General features: G+C 41.1%; 1 protein-coding gene across 1 annotated transcript in view; it reads right to left on the bottom strand.

Moving 5' to 3' along the window:
* NUP93 (nucleoporin 93) overlaps nt 1-21,023 on the bottom strand; it is a 116,425-nt gene that overhangs the window by 5,245 nt on the left and 90,157 nt on the right. Inside the window, exons 8-20 of the mRNA XM_067552075.1 lie at nt 19,253-19,392; nt 16,598-16,730; nt 14,056-14,213; nt 11,128-11,293; nt 10,235-10,328; nt 8,897-9,088; nt 8,493-8,619; nt 8,304-8,376; nt 7,865-7,909; nt 5,757-5,873; nt 4,824-4,942; nt 1,968-2,085; nt 1,479-1,562 (exon numbers count right to left, since the gene is read on the bottom strand). Coding sequence (XP_067408176.1) covers nt 1,479-1,562; nt 1,968-2,085; nt 4,824-4,942; nt 5,757-5,873; nt 7,865-7,909; nt 8,304-8,376; nt 8,493-8,619; nt 8,897-9,088; nt 10,235-10,328; nt 11,128-11,293; nt 14,056-14,213; nt 16,598-16,730; nt 19,253-19,392 — 1,566 coding nt within the window. The remainder of the gene's footprint in view (nt 1-1,478; nt 1,563-1,967; nt 2,086-4,823; nt 4,943-5,756; nt 5,874-7,864; nt 7,910-8,303; nt 8,377-8,492; nt 8,620-8,896; nt 9,089-10,234; nt 10,329-11,127; nt 11,294-14,055; nt 14,214-16,597; nt 16,731-19,252; nt 19,393-21,023) is intronic.

The following is a 21,023-nucleotide window of genomic DNA, read 5'->3' as shown; positions in this document are numbered from 1 at the left end:
AGGCAAATATCCAAAGAAATAAAACATGAGGGAAGAAGAAAAAAGTTGATGACATTAGCAGAACTGCTTCTAAATAGGACAGTTTTTCAAGTTTTCCATGAAGACACCATAGACTTGATTTACAAATCTAGGACATAAAGAGTGAAAGTGAAAACAGTACCTTTTTAATTTTTAGTACTGTATGATTCATTGCTCAAAACAGAGTCAAAAGAGGACAACAATGCTATCATCTCAGCCTGGGGACAGTCCCTCAGCATTAAACTGCCATTCATTCATCAGTCTCCTACTCCTGTATTCATTCCCAAGGTGACAATAACTAGCAAGACATCTTCTTAAAATGTGGGCATGAGATCAACTGAACTAGACTTGAAAGAACAACAAAGGCAACTCTATTCAGTATTAAAAACCGGGTATTGATTGCTTTCAAATGGCTCCAGGCACCCTTCTCTTTTAAACACTGATCTAACCCTTATGGCAAAAGACAGTGCAGCAGCAAGATTTTTTTCTCTAAAATTCCATTGTGTTAGATATGGGCATGTGGTCATTTGGACACCAGTTTTTGTGCTAAGATGACAGAAAGCACAGTAAAGGCTACTCAAGATACTTCACCCGATCACCATCACGATAGAATAAAAGGTAAGAAAAATCCTTCTTTTGCCACCTCTGCTAGTACTCTGAAGATGGATTAATTTACAAGCAGAGTCAAGACCCACAATGTTAAACTCTTCATTTGGATTCGCACCTGTTAGAATCTAAGGCACTTTGATTATGGGGGAGTGACTTAAGGGCAATAGTCTCCCACATGTATGAGTCAGGAAGGAAATGAATACATTTAAAGGCTTGAAGGGAAATGTCATTCATTCGTTCACAAGACTTTCATCTACAAGTTCACTTAGCAACAAAAAATGATTATGCTATTAAAAATCCTCTTTAATATATTTTAAGATTACATGAAACATTTGATATAAGGTTCAAAAGTAAGTGCAAGGGAGGCTTTGCCCCTGGCATGTCAATTTCAATGGACATCTCCCAAGGTAATTGCTACAGCCTGCAGACCAGTTATAATTTCCTTTAGTTTGGAAGGAAAGAAACCCATGTTCCCACACATGCTAAGTGACTGTTGATAGCATGGAGGGCCCAATTCAATACTAATACTAATGTTGAAACTTTTCAAAAAAAGATTTCTGACCTCAGGGTCAGAACTCACAAAATATGCTATGGAAGATTCCAAACAGATACTGTTCCACAAAATGGATACCAAGTTCTGAGATTTCTACTGCCTGATCTTAATGTCACACAGAGGAGCACTAATGGTGTACTGGAAAACTTTGCGATCAAAGACTAGAACATAGAATAAATCTGGACCTGATCAATAATATTTCCAGTTACAAACTATAAAACGGTGAAACTACAGGGCTCTGCCATTTCTCTGGCAAGACATAAACAGCAGAAGGTTAAGGGCACAAGACATTGCTTACTTCATCGCTGAAATTTCTGAAGGCAGCCACTCTCTCTTCCACACAGTCTTGGCTAAGAGGTACCAGCTTTAGATGTTCAATAATCTGCGAAACGGAGAGCAGGAAAACAATAGACTTTACATGTAGTGTGTCTCTAGCATTTGCTAAGTAACAGGTTTTCGATTTTGAAATGTTTGCAGAGGACCCCGTAACATAACTGAATTGTACCCGATTACTCTATTAGACAGCATTTTACCTCTTACCCATTTATTGTTGTGGCTTGAACATTTTATTCTGGGGCTACAAACTATCAAGAAAATCTTCCAGATTATCAGATTACAGGAAAGAAACACATTTTATACATTCCTGTATCATCACTGCACCTTTTAACTCATTAAATATAAGGTACCATGACACTTTTTTGTTGTTTTAAGTGGTGTTATGTGAAATGCTTTGGGTATCCAAGGGCATTGGTAAGTCTGTACTTCAGATGGAACTCTTGGAACTTACATCAAAGGCCCTGTCAATGTGACCGGCATGATATTCATCAAAAAATGTGATCAAGTCTAAGAGAAGGTAGAATGTGGAGTCAGTGGATTTCTTTGTACTTCTCCCTTGAGCTTTATACCTGAAAGAAAAAAAGCGTTTACAATTTTACTGTGCAAAATGGCGTCCACTTATAGACATGCATCCCAAACTTTCAATTCCTTGGAAGTTCAGGCTTCCAGTAAAAGGCAGAAGGCATTTAACAACCAAAGGCAGCTTTTATGTCTCTTACCCATAATGAAGAGTTTCCGGCAGCTTTCTCTTTTACTCACTTTAATTATTTCTCTCACTCCTAATTATTTCTCACAAATAAAGTGTTTATTTACATTTCTAATGTTTCCATATCCAAGTGACAACTGGCCACAGCAACTGGAATCCTATTTATCTGACGGGCAGGTGTTGTTTAACCATCTTTAAAATACTGTTTATATAGCATAGTTGCCTGTGAAACTTGCTGCCTTGGGATATTCAGGCAAATAGCTTTGTAAGACTTAAAAAAGGATTAGATACTTCTAAATACTATTTCCAGCTCTAATACCTAGAACAGAAATGCAAAGGCTATCAAGCCTCACTTTACATATGAACTGACTGACACCTAGATCAGGCTGTCTTCCCCACTCTGGTAGTACAATGCAATTGGTCAAATGCATTATATAGACTTTTAACCGTCCTCTGACGAACCTTGCATTAGCCACTATTGGGGACAGAATATCAAACTAGATGGATATTTGGTCTGTTTTGTATGGTATGTCCTCTGTTCCCACAAAATGATGCGAGAAGGTATGTGAGAACAAGGATCACTGGCCCAAGTTGCTGACTGTGTCACTAAAACATTGTCGACAGTACACAAACTGAAGAAAATCCTTATGCAATAATTAAATGCGGAAAAGAAACCCACGACCTAGTCAAGTGTCCTGAATGTTAGGAAGCACAAGGTGGGGAGAAAAAGCAGAAGTGGCTGATCTAGTCATTCATGGCATGGCTATAAAGCAGCATTGAAGCTATGATCATCCACCACACACTCTGTCCGGCTGGTCATATTCTTTGAATGCCAAAAAGTTGACTCCTAAAGCAGATCATTTTCTCACAACTGAGCCATGGCCAAAGGATGAGGGGTGGGCAAAAAAAGTGCTTCAAAGACACCCTCAAAGCCACCATAAAGAAGTAAAATACTGACAAACTCATAGGAAACCCAAGCCCTCAACTGACCAAAATGGAAAAGGACCTTGTGGCAAGGAGCCCAGTATTTCAAGATCTAGAGGAGACAAAAGGAAACAGAGAAACAGGAAAGGAGGAAAGAATGCACCACAGCCTGACTCAACAATCCAGATCCTCCCCTTCCAGTGGAAAATGTCAGCCCCAACTGTGACAGGATCTGTGGAGCCAGCAATACATGGCTCTCATTTTATGGAAGACAATCATTCTCGAACTCTGAGGGATCACCAATGATCAAGCAGTACTATAGAACAGTGATGTTAACAGTCTCCCTCATGGAGACTGAAACAAACTATTAACACAATGCTACTGTAGAGACTGTTAGATTATAAATGCTAGCCATAGGCCTCATTTTCCTTGATGGCTGCTGAATGATACTAAGTCAATACAGTACTAATTTTCACTCCATTTTAACCCTCACTATCTGGAGATAGGATAGATTGAAATGGCAACCTGAAAATGTCACTTTTCAGTAAAGAAAGTCATAGCTACCAGGCTAAAAATCAACACATTTATGTGTTTTCTAATTTTAAAAGATGGAAGTGCTTGGAGAATTGCTTAGTTCAGTTTATTTATTTTTTGCACATCAGAAAGTACTATGGTGAGAACTAAGAAGTTTTCTAAAAGTACAAGGATTATGCTTTACTTGAAACACAGGAAATCCCATCTCTCATCAGAAGCATGAGGTATAGTATCCTGTCTCTGACAACAGCCACTACCAGATATTCAAAAGGAAGATATAAAAATGGGACTATTTTGCAATAATATGCCAATGAGAGCAGTTTACTCCTAACCCCAGACAATTGGTGGAGCATGAGGGTTGGAGTCCCTTATAAATGTTTATGCCAGTTAGCGTATGTAACTGCAAATGATAATCTTAAGGTTCATAGAAATGTCTTTCTTTTCTGATTCTTGTAATGCTCTTTATCTCCATAGCATCTTGTTGCAGCAAGCCCACTGGTTAACTTCATCTTGTGTAAAACCACCTTATCTGTTTTGAGTTTAAATGTGTTGCCTTTTTAATCCGTTGCTATTAAAACACTAATAAAACAAAACCTGGTTCTTGGAAAACAGTTTTCCGGATGCTAATCTCCAACCCTCCTCTTCTGTCAGAACAGCTCCAGTCACAAAAGCTTATTGTTAATTCAACTTTAAGTTAGTGGGTTGCACTACCATTAACTAACAACCACTAGTAATTAATTTGCCTAGGGAAATTTCATTAAAAATTCTTTTTCTAAAATATACAACTAGTTATATTTATTTCTGTCTAGATTATCTCTCTCCCACCTCCCTTCCTCCCCAGTAATATTTCATGTCTCCTTTTCTGATTTGACCAAGGGTAATATAATTTGCTTCTGTCAAACATCTGACCAGGAACACGAGATTACATTTTCTACTTGTATAATATACAATGATTAAAAGCAGGGCTGGGCAAGTTCTGAACCTTTTTTGTTTGCTGAAAACGTCACTAAGGATACTGCTCAAGCCAAGCATGAGCAAGGTCAAGAAAACCCTCAGTGTGCTGACTGTCAGAGGTGTAGGAACCTGAACTGGAATGGTCAGGTACACTCTAGTCACTTCCCAGTCTCAGAGACCCATTCTTACCTCTCTGCAATGGAATGTGCCATATTCTTCAGCCTCTCTTTGTTAGACTGGGGAGTGCTGATCTGTGGAACCACGGGACTGAGTAATTTATTCATCAGTTCTAATACCTTATCTGGATTCTGTTGAATAATAAAAATACATGAAAGACAGAGCATTGTTACAGAACCTGCTTATTGCACTTTGTGGAAAAAATGTAAAAAGGCCTCATCCTGTGGGCGTTGAGTGTCTCCCCATTGAGAGTAGAAATTGGGCACTCAATTATGGATTTGATTGATATGATTTAGTTGGGATTGGTCCTGCTTCAAGCAGAGGGTTGGACTAGATGACCTCCTGGGGTCACTTCCAATCCTAATTTTCTATGATTCTAGATAACAGCAGATGCCATAAGATGCAGATGCCATAAGTTATATCAGAGAAAATTGGAAAAATCACCTGGCATTCAAATCCCTGTTAAATCACTGGCTATGGCACCATTCCATTTGACTTCAGATTTATTTTTGTATTGAAATAAGTGTGCATATTGCAGTAAAGGCCCAATTGTTTTATACTTGTTTCTAAATGCTCTTTCAATTAAATATGAAAGACACACACTGGGTAAATTGCTTTGTTGGCCACAACAATCTTCCTCATGGAAATCATTATTTGAAATGTGGATTCTATATTGACCAGGAACCTAGACTGCTTAAGTGTCATACAGCTAAATCCCAGCATGGGTTGGATGTTACGGTCCAAATCCTCCTTGCTTTACTCATGAGTCACTTCAGTCAAGCCAGTTGGAACAGCTATGGAATGAGATGAGCAAGATTTGGTCTTAATATTACAGAGAAAGTTCATGTTCTGAGACTAAAATAACTTTCAAATCAAGGTTGATGTGTTTTAAAATAACAGGATGAAATATGTAGATGTGGATGGCAGCTATTAGAACACTTTTACCTTAGCAAGGTCATAAAGTTTTGCAGCTTCTTCAAATAATCCTTTATTTTCTGCCGCTGAAGCAACTTTGTTAATAATAGGTTTTGTGTCACTAGTAAACTTGTCTATCACTCCTGGCTGAAGAGACAAGACAAATGGGGAGAAGGAAGGGAAAAAGCATTTGAAATCAGACAGTTTTAAAATTTGTGGAATATTCTATATGTCAGATTATGGTTAGAATGGACGGTACATTTCCATGAGAATGAATAAGGAGGCCACATTAGAAACAGAAAAATATCTTTGAAAAGAAGAGTTCTTCAATTGGGGAGTCAGCACTGAAATATTAGCTGTTTCTAATTGATTGAAAATGACCCAGATAATAGCAAATTAAAGTAATTCAGAATTTGACCTGAAGACATCACAAGGGAGAACAGTGAAATAAAAAGACTTGGGCATATAACTTCTGAAAGGCAGTATATATGGTTTGACAGGTTGCGAATGAAATTTGATGCTGACAAATGGAAGGCAAGTGCTACTAGCACAAAAAAAAGGTACTAAATAAAAGGGGGAGGGGGGAAAAAAGACAAAAAGCTTTTGAGAAGGACATAGGTGCAGTATAAAAATGGGATCACACAATTTCCTGGAAAGATTTTCTACATTAAAAATGGTTCTGAATTCTGGTCTCACCATCTTCGTAAGCACACATGGCTATACTTGAAAGGAATCAGGTAAAATCAAGAAAACTGGAATCATCATTAAAGGTAACCTGAATCCTCTCTCTCTAAATATACCACACACAGAAATATAAAAAGGGAAAATATCTGGAAAGTTCATTGCATAAAAGAAAATAGGACCAGCCACACTCAATGCTTTTAGCCTAAAAAGAGATAAAAAATGACAGGAGAAATGTCCAAAGAAAAACCCTGCCAGAAATCAAAAGTACTTTTTGACACTGGTAAGTATAAAACATCAGGGAAAATTACTGGGATTTGAACATGTTTAGGGAATCAGGTTTAAGCTCCAAACTGAGGAGCTTAAAGAAAAAAGGGGCTTCATTGAACAGAGACTTTTTATTCATTTTCCAAAACTGTGTACATTTATATACACCCTCCCCTTTAAAAAAAAGAAGCTCAAGTTTTCCCCTACCCTTAATGCATGCATACATTTCAGGTTTACATTTTTTTGCAGCAGTAGCAAGATTCATGACTCTGGACAGATCTACACTACTGCTTAAGTCAATCTAATGTACGTCACTCAGGGATGTGAAAAAAAACATCCCCTTTTAGCGATGCAAGTTACCCTGACCTAAGCGCTGTCCACAGTGACATAGCTTCCACCTCTCACAGAGGTGGAGTAATTATGCCAACAGGAGAGCACTCTCTCATTGGCATGGAGCATCTTCATCAGACGCGTAACAGCAGCGCAGCTGCACCGGTGCAGCTGTGCCAATATAGAGCTTCTAGTGGTAGATCTGCCGTCAGTTAAGATGACTGATTCTTTGATCAGATATTCATCTTCATTTGTATGGAAAGACAGGATCACTTACTTGTGGCTATGCCTTTGGTTTGTTAGCCCTCATTTCCTTAGTCACAAGGATTTGTAAGGGGTTGCAACACATTTCTGCTCTGAAGTGAATGAGGATATATATTCCACATTAACAACAGAAAAAACAATCTCACAGACCATTTATGGGTCCTGTCACTAGTTTATATGTAAACCTTCTTTAACCCATAACCCTAAATCCAAAGCCAAAATCCTACAATTGACTACAGAACAGATGAAATCCTGGCCTCACTGAAGTCAGAGAGAATTTTGCCACTGAATTCAATAAAGCAAGGAGTTCACATCCTATGGCTTGAACTATAACTTCTTTTCATTCTAGGCCCCTCACATAATTTGCCTTCCTCCTTGCCAGCCGTCACCCCTTTATATTTATGCAGCTCACTGATCATTTTGCAAAATGACTTTGTGCTTGCAGCAACAGCGTGCATGCAACTACAGTATTCCCTTATTTATGAAAAATGCAGGGAAGCCAGAAATAGACTCAAGAATCACTGGAAAATCACACGCACACCTAGACTCAGCAAATAAGATATATATCAGATATATACAAAATGTTATCAACTCACCTTCCTACTTCCATCATTCTCCAACTTCCCCAGAATCATATCAAACTATCGGCACACACAAAAAATAAGAAAGAAAGGAAATTAACCACATACCTACGGCGACACACTTGGTAGTAGCCTAAAGTTGCAGTCCTGAGTATACCACAAACAGAGCATTCAGTGAAGCCATGATTTTTGTTTAAAATAACTACATAAAAATGCAAACCCCTCTGGTGTTGCATGAAACCAACACCAAACATACGGTCACATATGGCCTTTCTGAGAAATGGATCTGTTCTCTTCTTGATCCCCACATATAACGGGAGAGGAAACAGATCGTAAGAGAAATTAGGATGACTAAAACTCTTTTGGCTTAAGTAGTGGACAGCCTTGAATTGGTCTTCTATAAAGGGGTGAATTTCACCTTAAGTGAAAGAAGAAAACAGCCACCCAAACATACCTCTCTGCTTTCTATTACTAGCTCACTAACACAACGCAAGAACATGTTCTCTCCTTGGCTATCCTTCTCATTCCTGCAAAACAAAACAAAAACAAAAAATCTGTGTGTTTCACAGACCTTCTATGGTTATTACTAAAGTAGTACAACTGGGTAAAACTGTGCCACCGAATCTTGGAAGAAGGCTCCTACCTGAGAAAGTAAAAATACTGCAGTGCTTCCCTCGGGTCCGTTGACTCAAATTTACGGGTGTAGAGCATCAAAAGGCGAATGAAATTAAGACGCCTCATGCCAGGAGGATCGCCAGCTTCATGACTTACTGTGATATTGGAAATAACACGGACCAAAACAAGATTTCTTAGCATCAGACATTTTGGCACCATCCTACAATAACCTAAAGATCAAAGCAGTGTTTCATCCAAGACATTCACAGAGGGAGCGAATATCTAAACAGACCCATGTGGTTAACCCTTAGGGAATGCTGGCATGTTGCAGACTCTGGTTCAAATGATGACTTAGGTTGGATACGTACATTTGTGGTCGCTCCAGGGTTAAAGACAAGGGCTTTACAGCAGGGGGAAGCATGCAGGACTTACACAGCTGTGCGCTCTGCCCAGAAGATTTCAGGAGCAGCTTTAACTCAAATAGGACCAAAGCAATGTGAACAGCTTGACAACGCAAGCGCTCCATCCGGAAGAGAAAAGCAATTGCAGCTTCAAACTGTGCTGTCAAGAACAACACTTGGAAGTAGAGAAGAGGCTGCTGATTCACTGCAAAATGCGCTTCGCCTGAAGAAAAAAAACCATGCACATGTGAGTGAAGATGATTTTGCAACTGGGACCTGTGAGAGTAGGTGGTTCTTGACACAATACATCACCATTGTTTGCTCACTCCACATGGAAATAAACACACAAGACAAAACAGAATATCTAATCACACATCTCTGGCTTATCTATAATTGCCTCATTGCATATACCTCACGAAAGGCTGCAGCGTAACAATGCATTCGGAAGGCAGAAGGAAACACACAGTTACTCATCATGACAAAGATGCCTCAACTGGGACAGATTCTCCCCTGTCCCGGACCTTGTGTCAACATTTACTCCTGTGCAAGGTGAGTGCAGAAGGCCACCAAATCAGAATTCTCCACTCCCTTGCAGCAGTGGTAGCTGTTCACACCTTCTCTGCACTCACTCTACGTGGGTGTAAATGACACAAGTGCAGGCCAGAGGAGAATCAGGCCCCCCTATAATTCTTCAACCATCAGAATAACCAGATGAATTTCAACTGACAGATATCCGAGAGAGGAACTGAATCTTTTCACCTCACTCTCCCACTCCCCACACCCTCCACAGTGGAAACGACCACGATTTATATGACCAAGCTCCTGCCCATATTCACTAGTTTGAATCTTCAATGAGAGGTCATCTATGAGGAATAACTCAGCAGTTCACATGCTCAGACAAAAATGTTGGAAATAAAGACATTCCTGCAACTGAAAGTGGCCCCATTTTCTTTCCTTGATTCCAACAACTGGCAGTTCTACTAGAAGACTTTAGCAGATCCAGGAAATGATCTGTAATTTAGAACTGACCCAACACATGGGATGCCTACTATGGACAGTGTACAGGCGTTAATTACCTGGACTGGTAAAAAGGTATATGAACCATTCAACAGTTCTTATGAACTCTATTACTCCTCTCAGGGTGTGGTGTATTGGAGGAGTCTAAGGATGCTTAGAGCAGGCAGCTTAGCAGACTCAGAAGTAGGCAACTGAAGGGACTATTTGGATTTCAGAGTTTACATAAGAAGTAGAAAGTTCCAGAGGGGTAGCCATGTTAGTCTGTATACAGCGGACTATAAGAAGTAGAGAGCACTTTAAGCAGAGAGGTAGAACCCCAGCAGAACACTCAGCCCCATAAAAGCTCCCTTACCATAGTCTTCGAGCAGTTGTTTCTGGAACTGTGATAACGTCAACCTGTCCTGGGGGGAACTGGTACCATCATCATCAAAACACACCTGGTTCAGCTACACACAAAACGGGAGACACAGACCTATAAGTAACTTGCTCCTGCGTGATGGGCGCAATTGAACCAGGAGCTGACCAACTGACTAGCAGCCACTGTCAGTCAGAAACGGGAACAAAGTCAAATCAATTGCTGGAGTGTGAATATACTAGAAAGAGGAATAGAATTCCATTTTGACACACCTTAGGATTTCTCCACAGTTGTACATCCAATCAAATTAAATCCACGAGACACAAACCACCAATAATAATGACGATATTTTGCACTTACATGGCAAACTAACTATTCTAATTCCCTGGCTTCCATATAGGATGAGAAAAATACCTAAATGATCAGTATTTACCCATATTCCCTCAGTGGAACACCCAAGACCGTAATGCCCTAGAGCAGAGGTTCTCAAACTGGGGGTTGAGTCCCCTGGGGGGGCATGGAATGTATTCGGAAGAGAGGGGCGTGGCAGTACGGGATGAGACGTTTTAGGGGAGGAAAAAACAACCTTACTGTGCACATTTTAGCCACAGCATAACTAGCAAAGCTAATTCCTCCTGACATATCAGGTCCTCATATGATGCTATGTATGTGATTCTATATGGCGCTGTGCATTTTGATGGATTTCTTTTAAGCTTATACAAAGTTGTTGTAGAATAACTTTGGGTAATGCTGGAGGAAGAGCCACTGGGGTCAGATTCTCAGTGATTCTTAGTGAACATCAGTGTAGATCGGCTGAAGTCAATGGAACAATGCTGCTTTACACCAACTGAGGAGGTGGCCTATTGAATCCTAGCATTGAAATCACACACCTTTAGCCAAAGATAATCTTCTGTTTTGTCAGCAACTTCACTCTGGTTATCGGCAATGTCACACCGGCCTATGATACAATAAACAGCTCTTTTGTAAGGGTCTGTGTTGTTCCTTAGGGCTCGTCTGTAATGGAGGCGAAGCTTGTTCTCAGTGGCAGGGGACAATCTAAAAAATAAAACCAAATGATTAGACAAGCCGCCTCAGAACACGTACAAATTCCAAATTTCTCCCCATTAGAACACTTGGAAACAGCCAGATAAACGTGTGCAGGACACAAATTCATAGGGACGAGCAAAATGCACGCCAATGTCTGTTTGGGAAACACACACTACACTTATGATTGTAAATAAATAAATGGAAAAGAATTAGAGCTGCAGATTTTTCACGGCAAAAAAACCCCAGTGCAGTCATGGCAAATTTTGTAAGAGTCACGGGTTTACTGACTGCTTTGTGATTTTTGATAAAAAATGCTGACAAAAGAAATTCAACCAAACCTCTTGAAAATCATAGCAAGCCAGCGCCATCCACCTCCATTGCTGCCACCACCACCTCCTTGCCACACCAAGGGGACACTGGCCACCGGCAGCAGCACCCTCCACCTTGGCACTGCACCTCTAAGCCTGGCCTGGTAAGGACGGAAGGCCCCGAGGAGGGAATGGGAACGCCGTAGCATCAGCCCTCCCCACACTCACCTCAGGTTGGGCCTGGCTCCCCGTTCTGGGCATGGCGATGTGGCGTACAGGGTTGCTTGGGTCTGGCCCGGCCACCACTCCGTCCTGACAGAGGGGGGCCAGGCCAAATTTGAGCGCGTGCGCCAGGCCACAATGCCACTGACTCAAATTAGGCCCAGGCATCTTCCCCCAATCCCTGCAATCATCAGACGGGGTGGCAGGGCCAAACCTGAGCAGCGCTGTGACCCCATACACCAGATTGCAACACCCAGAGTGGGGAACTAGGCTCCCATGGGGCACAGGAGCCAACTTTGCGGGGTCAGGGTGGGGCAGACTCAATCTTTGACACCCCTCTGAGGGCTCCCCTCCACACTGGGCCAGTGGGACAACCCACAGAGAGCATTCCTGTGCAGAAGTCATGGGCAGAGAAGTGCCAGTACCTGTCACTTTTTCAACACCATGGCAAACCTACAGCCCTAGTAATACTAACGTCATTTGTATAACATACAAAAGGCACTTTTCTCCCCCTCAAATGAGCTAACATATGTATATTAGATGAATGGAAAGACTTTTGAAAAGGCACCAAAACAGAAAATTAGAGAGAGCGGTTTTAAGAATGCATTTATATTGTGTTACATGGGTAGCAACTATTTAGGCCTGATGCTACACATCTCACTCCCTTGAGTAATTATCCGTCACACAGGTGGCCCCAGGAGGTCAGTGGGAATACTCGGGTGAGTAAACATTACTCAAGCTAGTAAGAATTTTACTATCGAGCCCTTTATGAGGGGTACTGTTTCATCGTTATCATTAACTATTACCACAATGTGCTCTAAGACATGTTTTCTTTGTAGAAAAACCTACAGAGTCAAATCAATAAAAATAATGTGGGCTGGGAGCACATTTCAAGTTCTTGTTTTTCAAGACTGTAGCCAGAGCACATTTTTATGGCTGTAATAAAGACAGAATATATCAATTATAACATATAATATTAAAATGTTTGTAATGGAAATAACAATAGATTCTTCAACGAGGTTTCTGGAACAGCAATGCTCTAATGTGCACTGTTTCAGATTTCATGCGTGTCAGATTAGTCTATGAATCAATCTATATTAGGCAAGGAACAAATGCAATACTTGACTAATGGCACCTGTAGCATTTTTAATAATTATTCTTTTAGACCTTGATCCTGGCAAGAACATACACACCTGAGTAATTTTACACACAGAAATAGTCCCGTTGTGCTCAATGCATTTGCAGCCTGGTGCCTTAATTTGTATGAATAATTCTGTCACAAGGTGAAGTGAGACACAGAGGGTATGTCTACACTACAATAAAAGACTCATGGTTGGCCCAGGTCAGCTAACTTGGACTGTGGAGCTATAAAATTGCAATGTAGACATTCAGGTTCAGGCTGCAGCCCAGACTTTAAGACACCACAAGAGAAACAGCCCCACAAGCTGAAATCAGCTGGCACGGCAAGCCCCAGTCTAGTTGCAGTGTAGACGTATCCTAAGCGGCTCAAGTCCAAGCAGTGATGCTGACCTGTGCCTAGTTTCCCATTGCCCTCAATATCCCAGAACCTGGACAGCATCCCGACACAGGGTCACTCTTACCAGCTCTTCCCTGCTCACTGAGAACAAGCTACTTCTCACAAATCCCAGCAGGACTAGCTCTCAGTCACCTGCACTCTGTGAAGTGATGGGGAGAGGGGGATATATGAGGGAGAATGGGCATAGGTCAGATTTGAGGCTTGAATCGTTTTACAAGGCCCAGCTCATCCTGTAAAAAATATGTTTCCTTTGCTGCATGGCTAGTTGTGTGAAAACAGTCACAGCACAGAGTGCATCCCAAAGGGTTTTAAACTGAAGCAAGCAAGCACCAGAATGACCAAAAAAAATAGGATTTATGATAGCAGATCTGATCTTTGATCTATCAAGTCCAATATCCTACCCTGATCCAGAAAGTGGATCATATGCTAAAAAATTGAAGCTAACTCTAGTAAATTCATTTTGAAGTGTAAATTCCTGCATATTTTCAAACTCTCTCTCGCTCGCTCTCTGTGGAGGTTTCTAGACTTCAAAGCCATGAATTAAAAATGTGAAAACTTCTTATGTGTAAATTAAATAGGCAATACACATATCAGCCAACCATTTTCACAGGAAGCAACATCACGGTTTCCTTTTCCTCCCAAAGCATTAACTTTACTCCACAGCAATTTTTCACTGTACATAGATTTTTCTTAGTTCACAATACCTTTTATCTTTACTGTGCATATACTCCTGGAACCAGGTTTTGAACTCCCCCAGTTGGTGCTGTGCCCGATTCACCACATGCAAAGCTGCGATTAAATCTCCACAGCGCATGCAATAGTAAATCAAGGCCCAAACGGGATGGCCTTCCACCTCCCCATCCTGAAAATAAAGGAAGACTTTTAAAACAGAACAACAGCTTGCACAACACTTTGTTTTCTTTATACATGCCAACCACCTAGTTCATTTTGTTTTAGCAAAATTCTCAAGTTTTCCCTCATACTCAGTTCTCTGCTGACTTCAGGGAGAATTCCGTTTGTGTAACAAAAATGTAGGATCAGGCCCACTTGATTTAAATTCTAGGGAAGCTGTGCGTGTCTGTGGATGTTAAAGAGTATCCTGCTTTTAGCTCCCTGTCTCCCACATTTTCCCCTCTGGGTGAGAACTCTCTAATCATACTAGTAGCATCTATGCGTTTTTTTCCTGGAACTTGCCCCAACCACTTCACTTTGCTGGTAAAAAGCATAAACCAGCCAGCTCTGTGGCACCAAAGCGCATAAGTAGTGACGTGCTTAGTTCCAATGGGATGAGCATAACAGGCAATCGGGAAGTTCATTGTTAGTGCATTCCTGTGTGCACTGTCAAGAGCTGGGAAGGAAGCAACTCTTTATGCCTTCCAGTTGCATGACAGTGCACAGTGATGGAGGGGAGTGATGGAGGGAATCACTGGTAACAGAGCAGGATTGGGATGAAAGTCGGTAAGAGTGCTCTGGATACACATCTACTCTCTTTGCTCGCTATTTATTTTGGCACTCCTAGGCCTCATCTACCTTCTAACAGGAAGGTACCAAAGTATAAGAAAGGTGGGTGAGACCATATCTTTTATGTGACCAAGTGTGTCTCTCTCACCAACAGAAGTTGATCCAGTAAAAGCTATGGCCTCCCCACCTGGTCTCTCTGGCAGAGGCATTCTGAATCTTTCCACTGCACCGTAGCTAGGAGATATAGAACAGCAGGTCCAAATGCTCTATTTGTACCTTTCTATAGAAATACGCCTGATCGAAGAACAAGACATTCTTGAGCCCATGCAATTCACTTAGGACAACAGGCACAAAAGCTCCAATGGGCGTGGTGATGGAAAGAATAAATATTTTTATTTACTATAGTAAGTGGCACGCTAAGCTTTCTACTCGACCATATACCTATACACAATTTCATGCTGCTGGCAGCCATCAGGAGTCTTTATATGAGCTGCTGGGAATCACCCACTAGCCACAGTCTCTTACTTTTCCTTGATTATGTGGAGTGCTGAAGTGCAGTCCCCTTGCTTGGAAAGGGAGGTGGCTGAGGAGAGTGCACGCCCAGCCATGGACAGGGACAAAATAAAAACCCGAAAATGAATTCCAACGTCAAATGGATTCTAAAGCTTTAGCGTATAAAAGACATTAAGAAAGAGTTCGCTTTGGACTATAACTTCAATAGCAGGTAATTCTGTAAAGAGAGACCCTTTCCAATTCAGATTTTATTTAAAAGGTGTTCTCAGAAACTTGTCATCGGGGGGGGGGAGGGAAGAAGAGAAGGGAGGGAGAGGAGAGACACGACGGGACGGGGGGACGACGACACGGGATGATAAGTTCCAGTTGCAAAAATTGAAGCTATTCTCTAACACGGATAACAGAATAGGGAATTACATTTCCTGCTCTCCATTCAGGGGCTGATGCAAAGCCCAATTAAGTCCATGGAAGTCTTTACAAAGGGCTTTGGATTAGGCCATAAAGTATTAGTGATGCTCTTACTGGTGGAAAAAAAAGATTAAACTTGGGTCTCTGCAGGTAAACAAAGGATGAGCTGAATTTCAACTATTTTGTTTCCAATTTTATGTATTTGTAAATCTTTTAACTGATTTTGGACAGGGTCTCAACCCAGCCTCCCTATTTGCACCTACAATTTTGCGGTTCAGATAACTGTTTGCACAATCTTGCACTTACTGTTACAGGTGGGTAGAGCTGGTTTTGTTTAGTTTGCTGAATATTTGATTTATGCCTGTGCTTCAGGTTCATAGTTAGACATCTCAATAGCAGCAACTGTGCCAGCACAGCAATATGGGTGCAAAGTCATGCCCACAATTAACTGCACCTGCAATTTGCAGCAGCAAAGAGAAGACTGCTTTTTATATGCTTAATTTAGCCCTTTAAAGACTACAGGTGTATGGTTTTTCTATTTTACACGGTTTAATATATTTAAGAGAAATACAGCTCTCAAGATAAAATTCTAATATGCATAATTCTAAGGCTTAAATATAGAAAATCACCATTCTTTTTAACTGTTTCCAAAGCAAGTCAAGCAATTTCTATCTACTATACTCCAATGAACTGTTACAGTTATTCAGTAAAAGGGGGGGGGGGGGGGGAGAGAAAAGAGAGCACTGCCTAATGCAATCTAAATAAAATAAAATCAGCAGGGATTTGCACTGGCATCTTGGCTACAGTAGTGTGAAGAAGTGTGCAACAGCACTTCGGCTCTATTAGTAACGGTACTGTACATACCTGAAGTCCGGGGACAGGTGCTGGGAGTTTGATATTAAGGAAACTGCGGACTAGTTGGTAGGTCCCAGGTACTCCACCCAATTGAGCCTGGTGTAAGTTTCCAAAGACTGTCACCAAAGTATAATCCTTGTAACTGTAAGAAAGCATTTTAATGAAGTAAAACACACCCCCTGCAAAAAGCTCATGACTTTTCCTGTTCAACAGAACCATCTATCTTTGAGTGAATTACCATGATGTGCAATGGGAGCAACATGATCCATGGAGTTATATTCCTTAATGTAGATGTTTGCATGTGGGAAATCATTTGAGACATTGTACATTTTGAAGTTCACAGTGCACTAGAGTTCAACTCTCATGCTAGCAAAAATCATTTCCATCTAACTATCCTAACTAGCAGCACGGCTGCAAAATAACATTTAAAATGCCATATGCATGTCTCTCACCATCTCTATGATGGAGAAATGATTAACTTCAGAGACATAGATTTACCATAAGGAATCCAGAGGGGAAAAGGGAATTTAGATGCAAAATCTTTACACACAGAAAGTGGATCTGACAACACCTTCTACAGGCAGCAGTGAAAGTAATTCACCAAGGCGAGCTAAGGAAAGACTACCCATGTACTGAAATTACAGGGAATGGGCAGGAATATGAGTTAAACTGTAGCAACACTATATGAATGGCTGGGACAGATGAGCCTGCTTTTTCCATCAGCCAATAATGGACTCATGAAATTCAACAGCCTTCTATCTAGGGTGCAAGCTACAGAAAGGCTAGAAGACTTATATCTGAGACTGAAATGCATGTGTGAGAAGCTATGCTAAATGTAGTAAAATATTAGAGTGTCACCTGGTAGGAACTCTTGAGTTATGGTTGAGTTAAGGATGTGTTCCTCAGGGCTTAAGACCACAGATGTCTGCCGTAAATGACCTGACAAGGCCAGTTGTGAGTGACTTAAATTTACCAAAGGCATACCTGAAGGGTTGGTGGAGCATGACGACTGCGGCAGGGAAAGTTCACTCTCATTAGAGTCTGCTTTTGCCAGTAGGCCAATTCATGGCAAATAAAAATGAATGCTGCAAAGCATGTCAGTTGGGCTTTAAAAATAGTAAGCCCAAAGGGCCTCATTTCAAAAACTGTGCAAGAAAAAAATGTGTACGCAACTGCATGCCTGCTTTGTGCTTGCAATTAATGTGACGGTGATAATTTGCCAAGCTGGAGACTCAGCAAATTGGGTTAAGAGCCAAACTGGCCTGTTTGTGCATTGCTGCTGCTGAAGAATTTGGAGTAGAGGATTCTTCTGATGTATCATCTGGAAATAGATGGGCGTGCTGCCATGAAGCCCATGAGTGATAATGAGTGAGAGCATAATGATGAGGCATGGCAACCAACTGCTCAAGGCCAGGAGAAGGCCATGGTGGGAGGGGAAAATATCTCACCCCAACATACTGTATCAGGGCCCAGTGCCTTACCGACTCCTATACAAAACTGCTATACCTATTGTTTGCTCTCTACTATCTCGCTGTCCGGCCAATGTCATGTTACCAGCTGCTGGAAGGAAGGACACTCATATATTCAGCTCTGTGACTATGTATGCAATGAACAGTTCAGATTTTGTAATGTTCAAAATACAGTGGAATCTTGCATTGGAACCTAAGTCTGTGGCCACTCTACCTTCTGCAGTTGTGCAATGCACGTAACCGTGCATACACCTTGTTCAAACTCTGACAATTCATGCCCCAGCTCTTGCTGATATTTGCTGGAAATTATGATCTATGTCTGGCCTGCCTGGCCTAAATTCCATCATACCCACTGTACGGCCCTCTTCCCTAAAAGCAAGTTGATAAAATTTTGGCTATTGATTTACTGGTGTTTTCATATAGTAACTTGGAGAGGCATGTGGGAAAATAGCAGGCTTCATAATCCTTAGGAACAAGCCCAATTTGTTCGTGAGCCCTGCCTAGCACATGACAAACTCAAATTTTGCAGAACTTCAATTGCAAACACACACAACAGCAAATGGGCCACGTCTAGTTCCTTTTGCAGTCTCACAAGCACAGAGTTGTGAAAGCATGTCCCCCCATTTCCATATGCTTCAGCTGCAGACTCCTGAAATTTCACAAAAAAGCAAAATTTTCAGTATAACTGCAGGACAAGGAAGGAGGACTGCATTTCCACAAGTTTTCAGCAAAGCGTGATCACCACTTTCATCCAGCTCTAGTATCTCCACATCATCAGCATCCCAAAGGGAATGAGGAAGAGGGAGAATTTTTTTTTTTTTTAGACAGGGATAATTCACCTATTCAGTTAGTTGTATTATGTCAAGCACCTGTTTACCACTTTGGCAAGTACATAAAGAGTGAAAGGGAAGGAGGAGTAAAGAGTGTGTCTTCAAACCAACCTCCCAATGGACCTGAGGGATTTTTAAAAACTGGAATAGTTTTCCACCCCAGTGACTGCCCTAAGCCCTGCAGAGCTGATGGATAACAGGGCATTTCTGAAGGCAGAATTAGGTTCTTCTGTGACTTATTCACTAACCTTCAGTGTGTGCATACATTTATTTAGAGAATACCAGTGGAGTCACAGGAAAGTTCTTGCTGTACGTAATTACTTAGGAGCTCTCAAGGAAGCTTTTCTCCATTATGTTTGCCTTACCTTTGTTCTAGGTAACGCAGAGCCTGCCTTACAAATTCCATGCGCACCTCCATACTGGTCCGGACTTTCAATGTATCACTTGCAGGAACCAGCAACACATCTGTCATTAGTTTAACCATGGCCCACATATCAGAGATATTCTATAAATGAACCAGTTCATACAACAGTGGTTATGACAGCCATTAGGGATTTACCTGGTCTGAGCAGTATGATAGTTCTACATAGAAAAAAAGGATAAGCTACAGCTAGTAAAGAAAAGACATTAGAAGCAAACATCAAGGTAAGCCATCTCTGTCTTCCTGACAGAATGAGTCCCAGTGACAGGATGCATTACAGAGATAGGCCGATAACGATGTTCCCACCCTTCTCTGTATCACCCCCTCTTTAAAGGAGAATTTGACTGCAAAGATTTTGCCTGACAATGGCCCACAGATGACTGACTAGTGGCTTTCAAAGAACTGGTTGGTGACTCGGGGCTGGTTTCTCCTTCCTCGTTTCCAGTCATTACATCACTCTAAACAAATATTTTCCTAACCACAGGTTTCCAGATAAGCAATTGCTGTAGTTGCCCTAGGAAGTTATGGAATCACAAACAGGAGGGGAGATATCCACAAGGCTCAATCTCTCTCTCTCTGTTCAGATGTGATCCACATTATGAAAAATGTTGAGACCCTGTGGCCTAGATCTATATGTTCATGCGGATTAGGTTATCAACACACACAGGACCAGTCATCCTCTGCTAAAATACCAAGCCACATGGGGTAAAATCCTGACCATACTGAAATCAATAGACGTTTTGTGCCACTGACTCCAGTAAGGTCAGGATTTCACCACAAATGCTTCAATGTGACAAGAGCACTGAAACTCACTGAGCTGTCTCTATTAAAATAAATACAGAATTGTTCAAAGCCCTCACAGTCTGTTAGATCTGAATTACAGGTGTATCTTCAAAAGTCATTTAGGTTTGTTAAATGCCAAGAAATTTTAGACTCCCCATTTACCAACTTAGGCACTGGCTTACTTTCCAGTACTAGTCATTTCCCGGCCCTCTTCCCACAGCTCTTCATGGTCTGTGCATTTGTTTTTGAGGAAAGCGGGGGAGTGTTAAAGTAGTCACTGTCACTTATACTGATCTAGAACTTCCTTTCTTCCTTCAAGCCTGAGTCATATATGCATTCAATACCTCTCCTTACAACCCTTCCGATTTAAGCTTACAACCATTTCACCGAGAACAGTTCTGTGAAGGACCCTGATGTATAGATAACAGTAAAAACATTTTACCTTTTTTTTATTTTTTTTTTATTTTTTACACTGCTTGATAAAAGCCCGCCCCTGCTATTTTTTAATCTGAAATTCTCTGAGTGAGACTTTGATCTCACCTAGACTGCTTTTCCACTGCTGACTTCCACCAATGTAAGTGAGAGCAGAATCAGGCTCTTTAAGAAGCTGCAAGATGTCTATCCAACTGGTCATTTCTACATGGTTTTTTTTTTTTAAATGATAATGTACATGAAAATAAAAATAATCGATAAATACAGTTCTAACAGAAAAGAGCTGCAATATTCAGTAAAAATTATAGAAATACTAAACTATATAGTGAAGATCTTTGCTCAGGTACTATGTCCGGCTCTGCATTTGGAGTGTGCCTCACACAATGCACTCTTGATGCTTATGGGAACCATGGCATGTAATTGTAAAATGGAATATTAAATAATATTATCGAGGAAAAAGACAAAAACAGCAGCAATTCCAGTAGCAGTGTTATTTTGCA

The sequence above is a fragment of the Emydura macquarii genome, unplaced genomic scaffold (genome assembly GCF_026122565.2).
Source record: "Emydura macquarii macquarii isolate MOO-44397 ecotype Brisbane River unplaced genomic scaffold, CSIRO-AGI_Emac_v2 contig_295, whole genome shotgun sequence".
In the NCBI taxonomy this organism is placed as follows: domain Eukaryota; kingdom Metazoa; phylum Chordata; order Testudines; family Chelidae; genus Emydura; species Emydura macquarii.
Note: the sequence above shows the minus strand (reverse complement) of the source record. Positions and strands in the feature narration are given on the sequence as shown.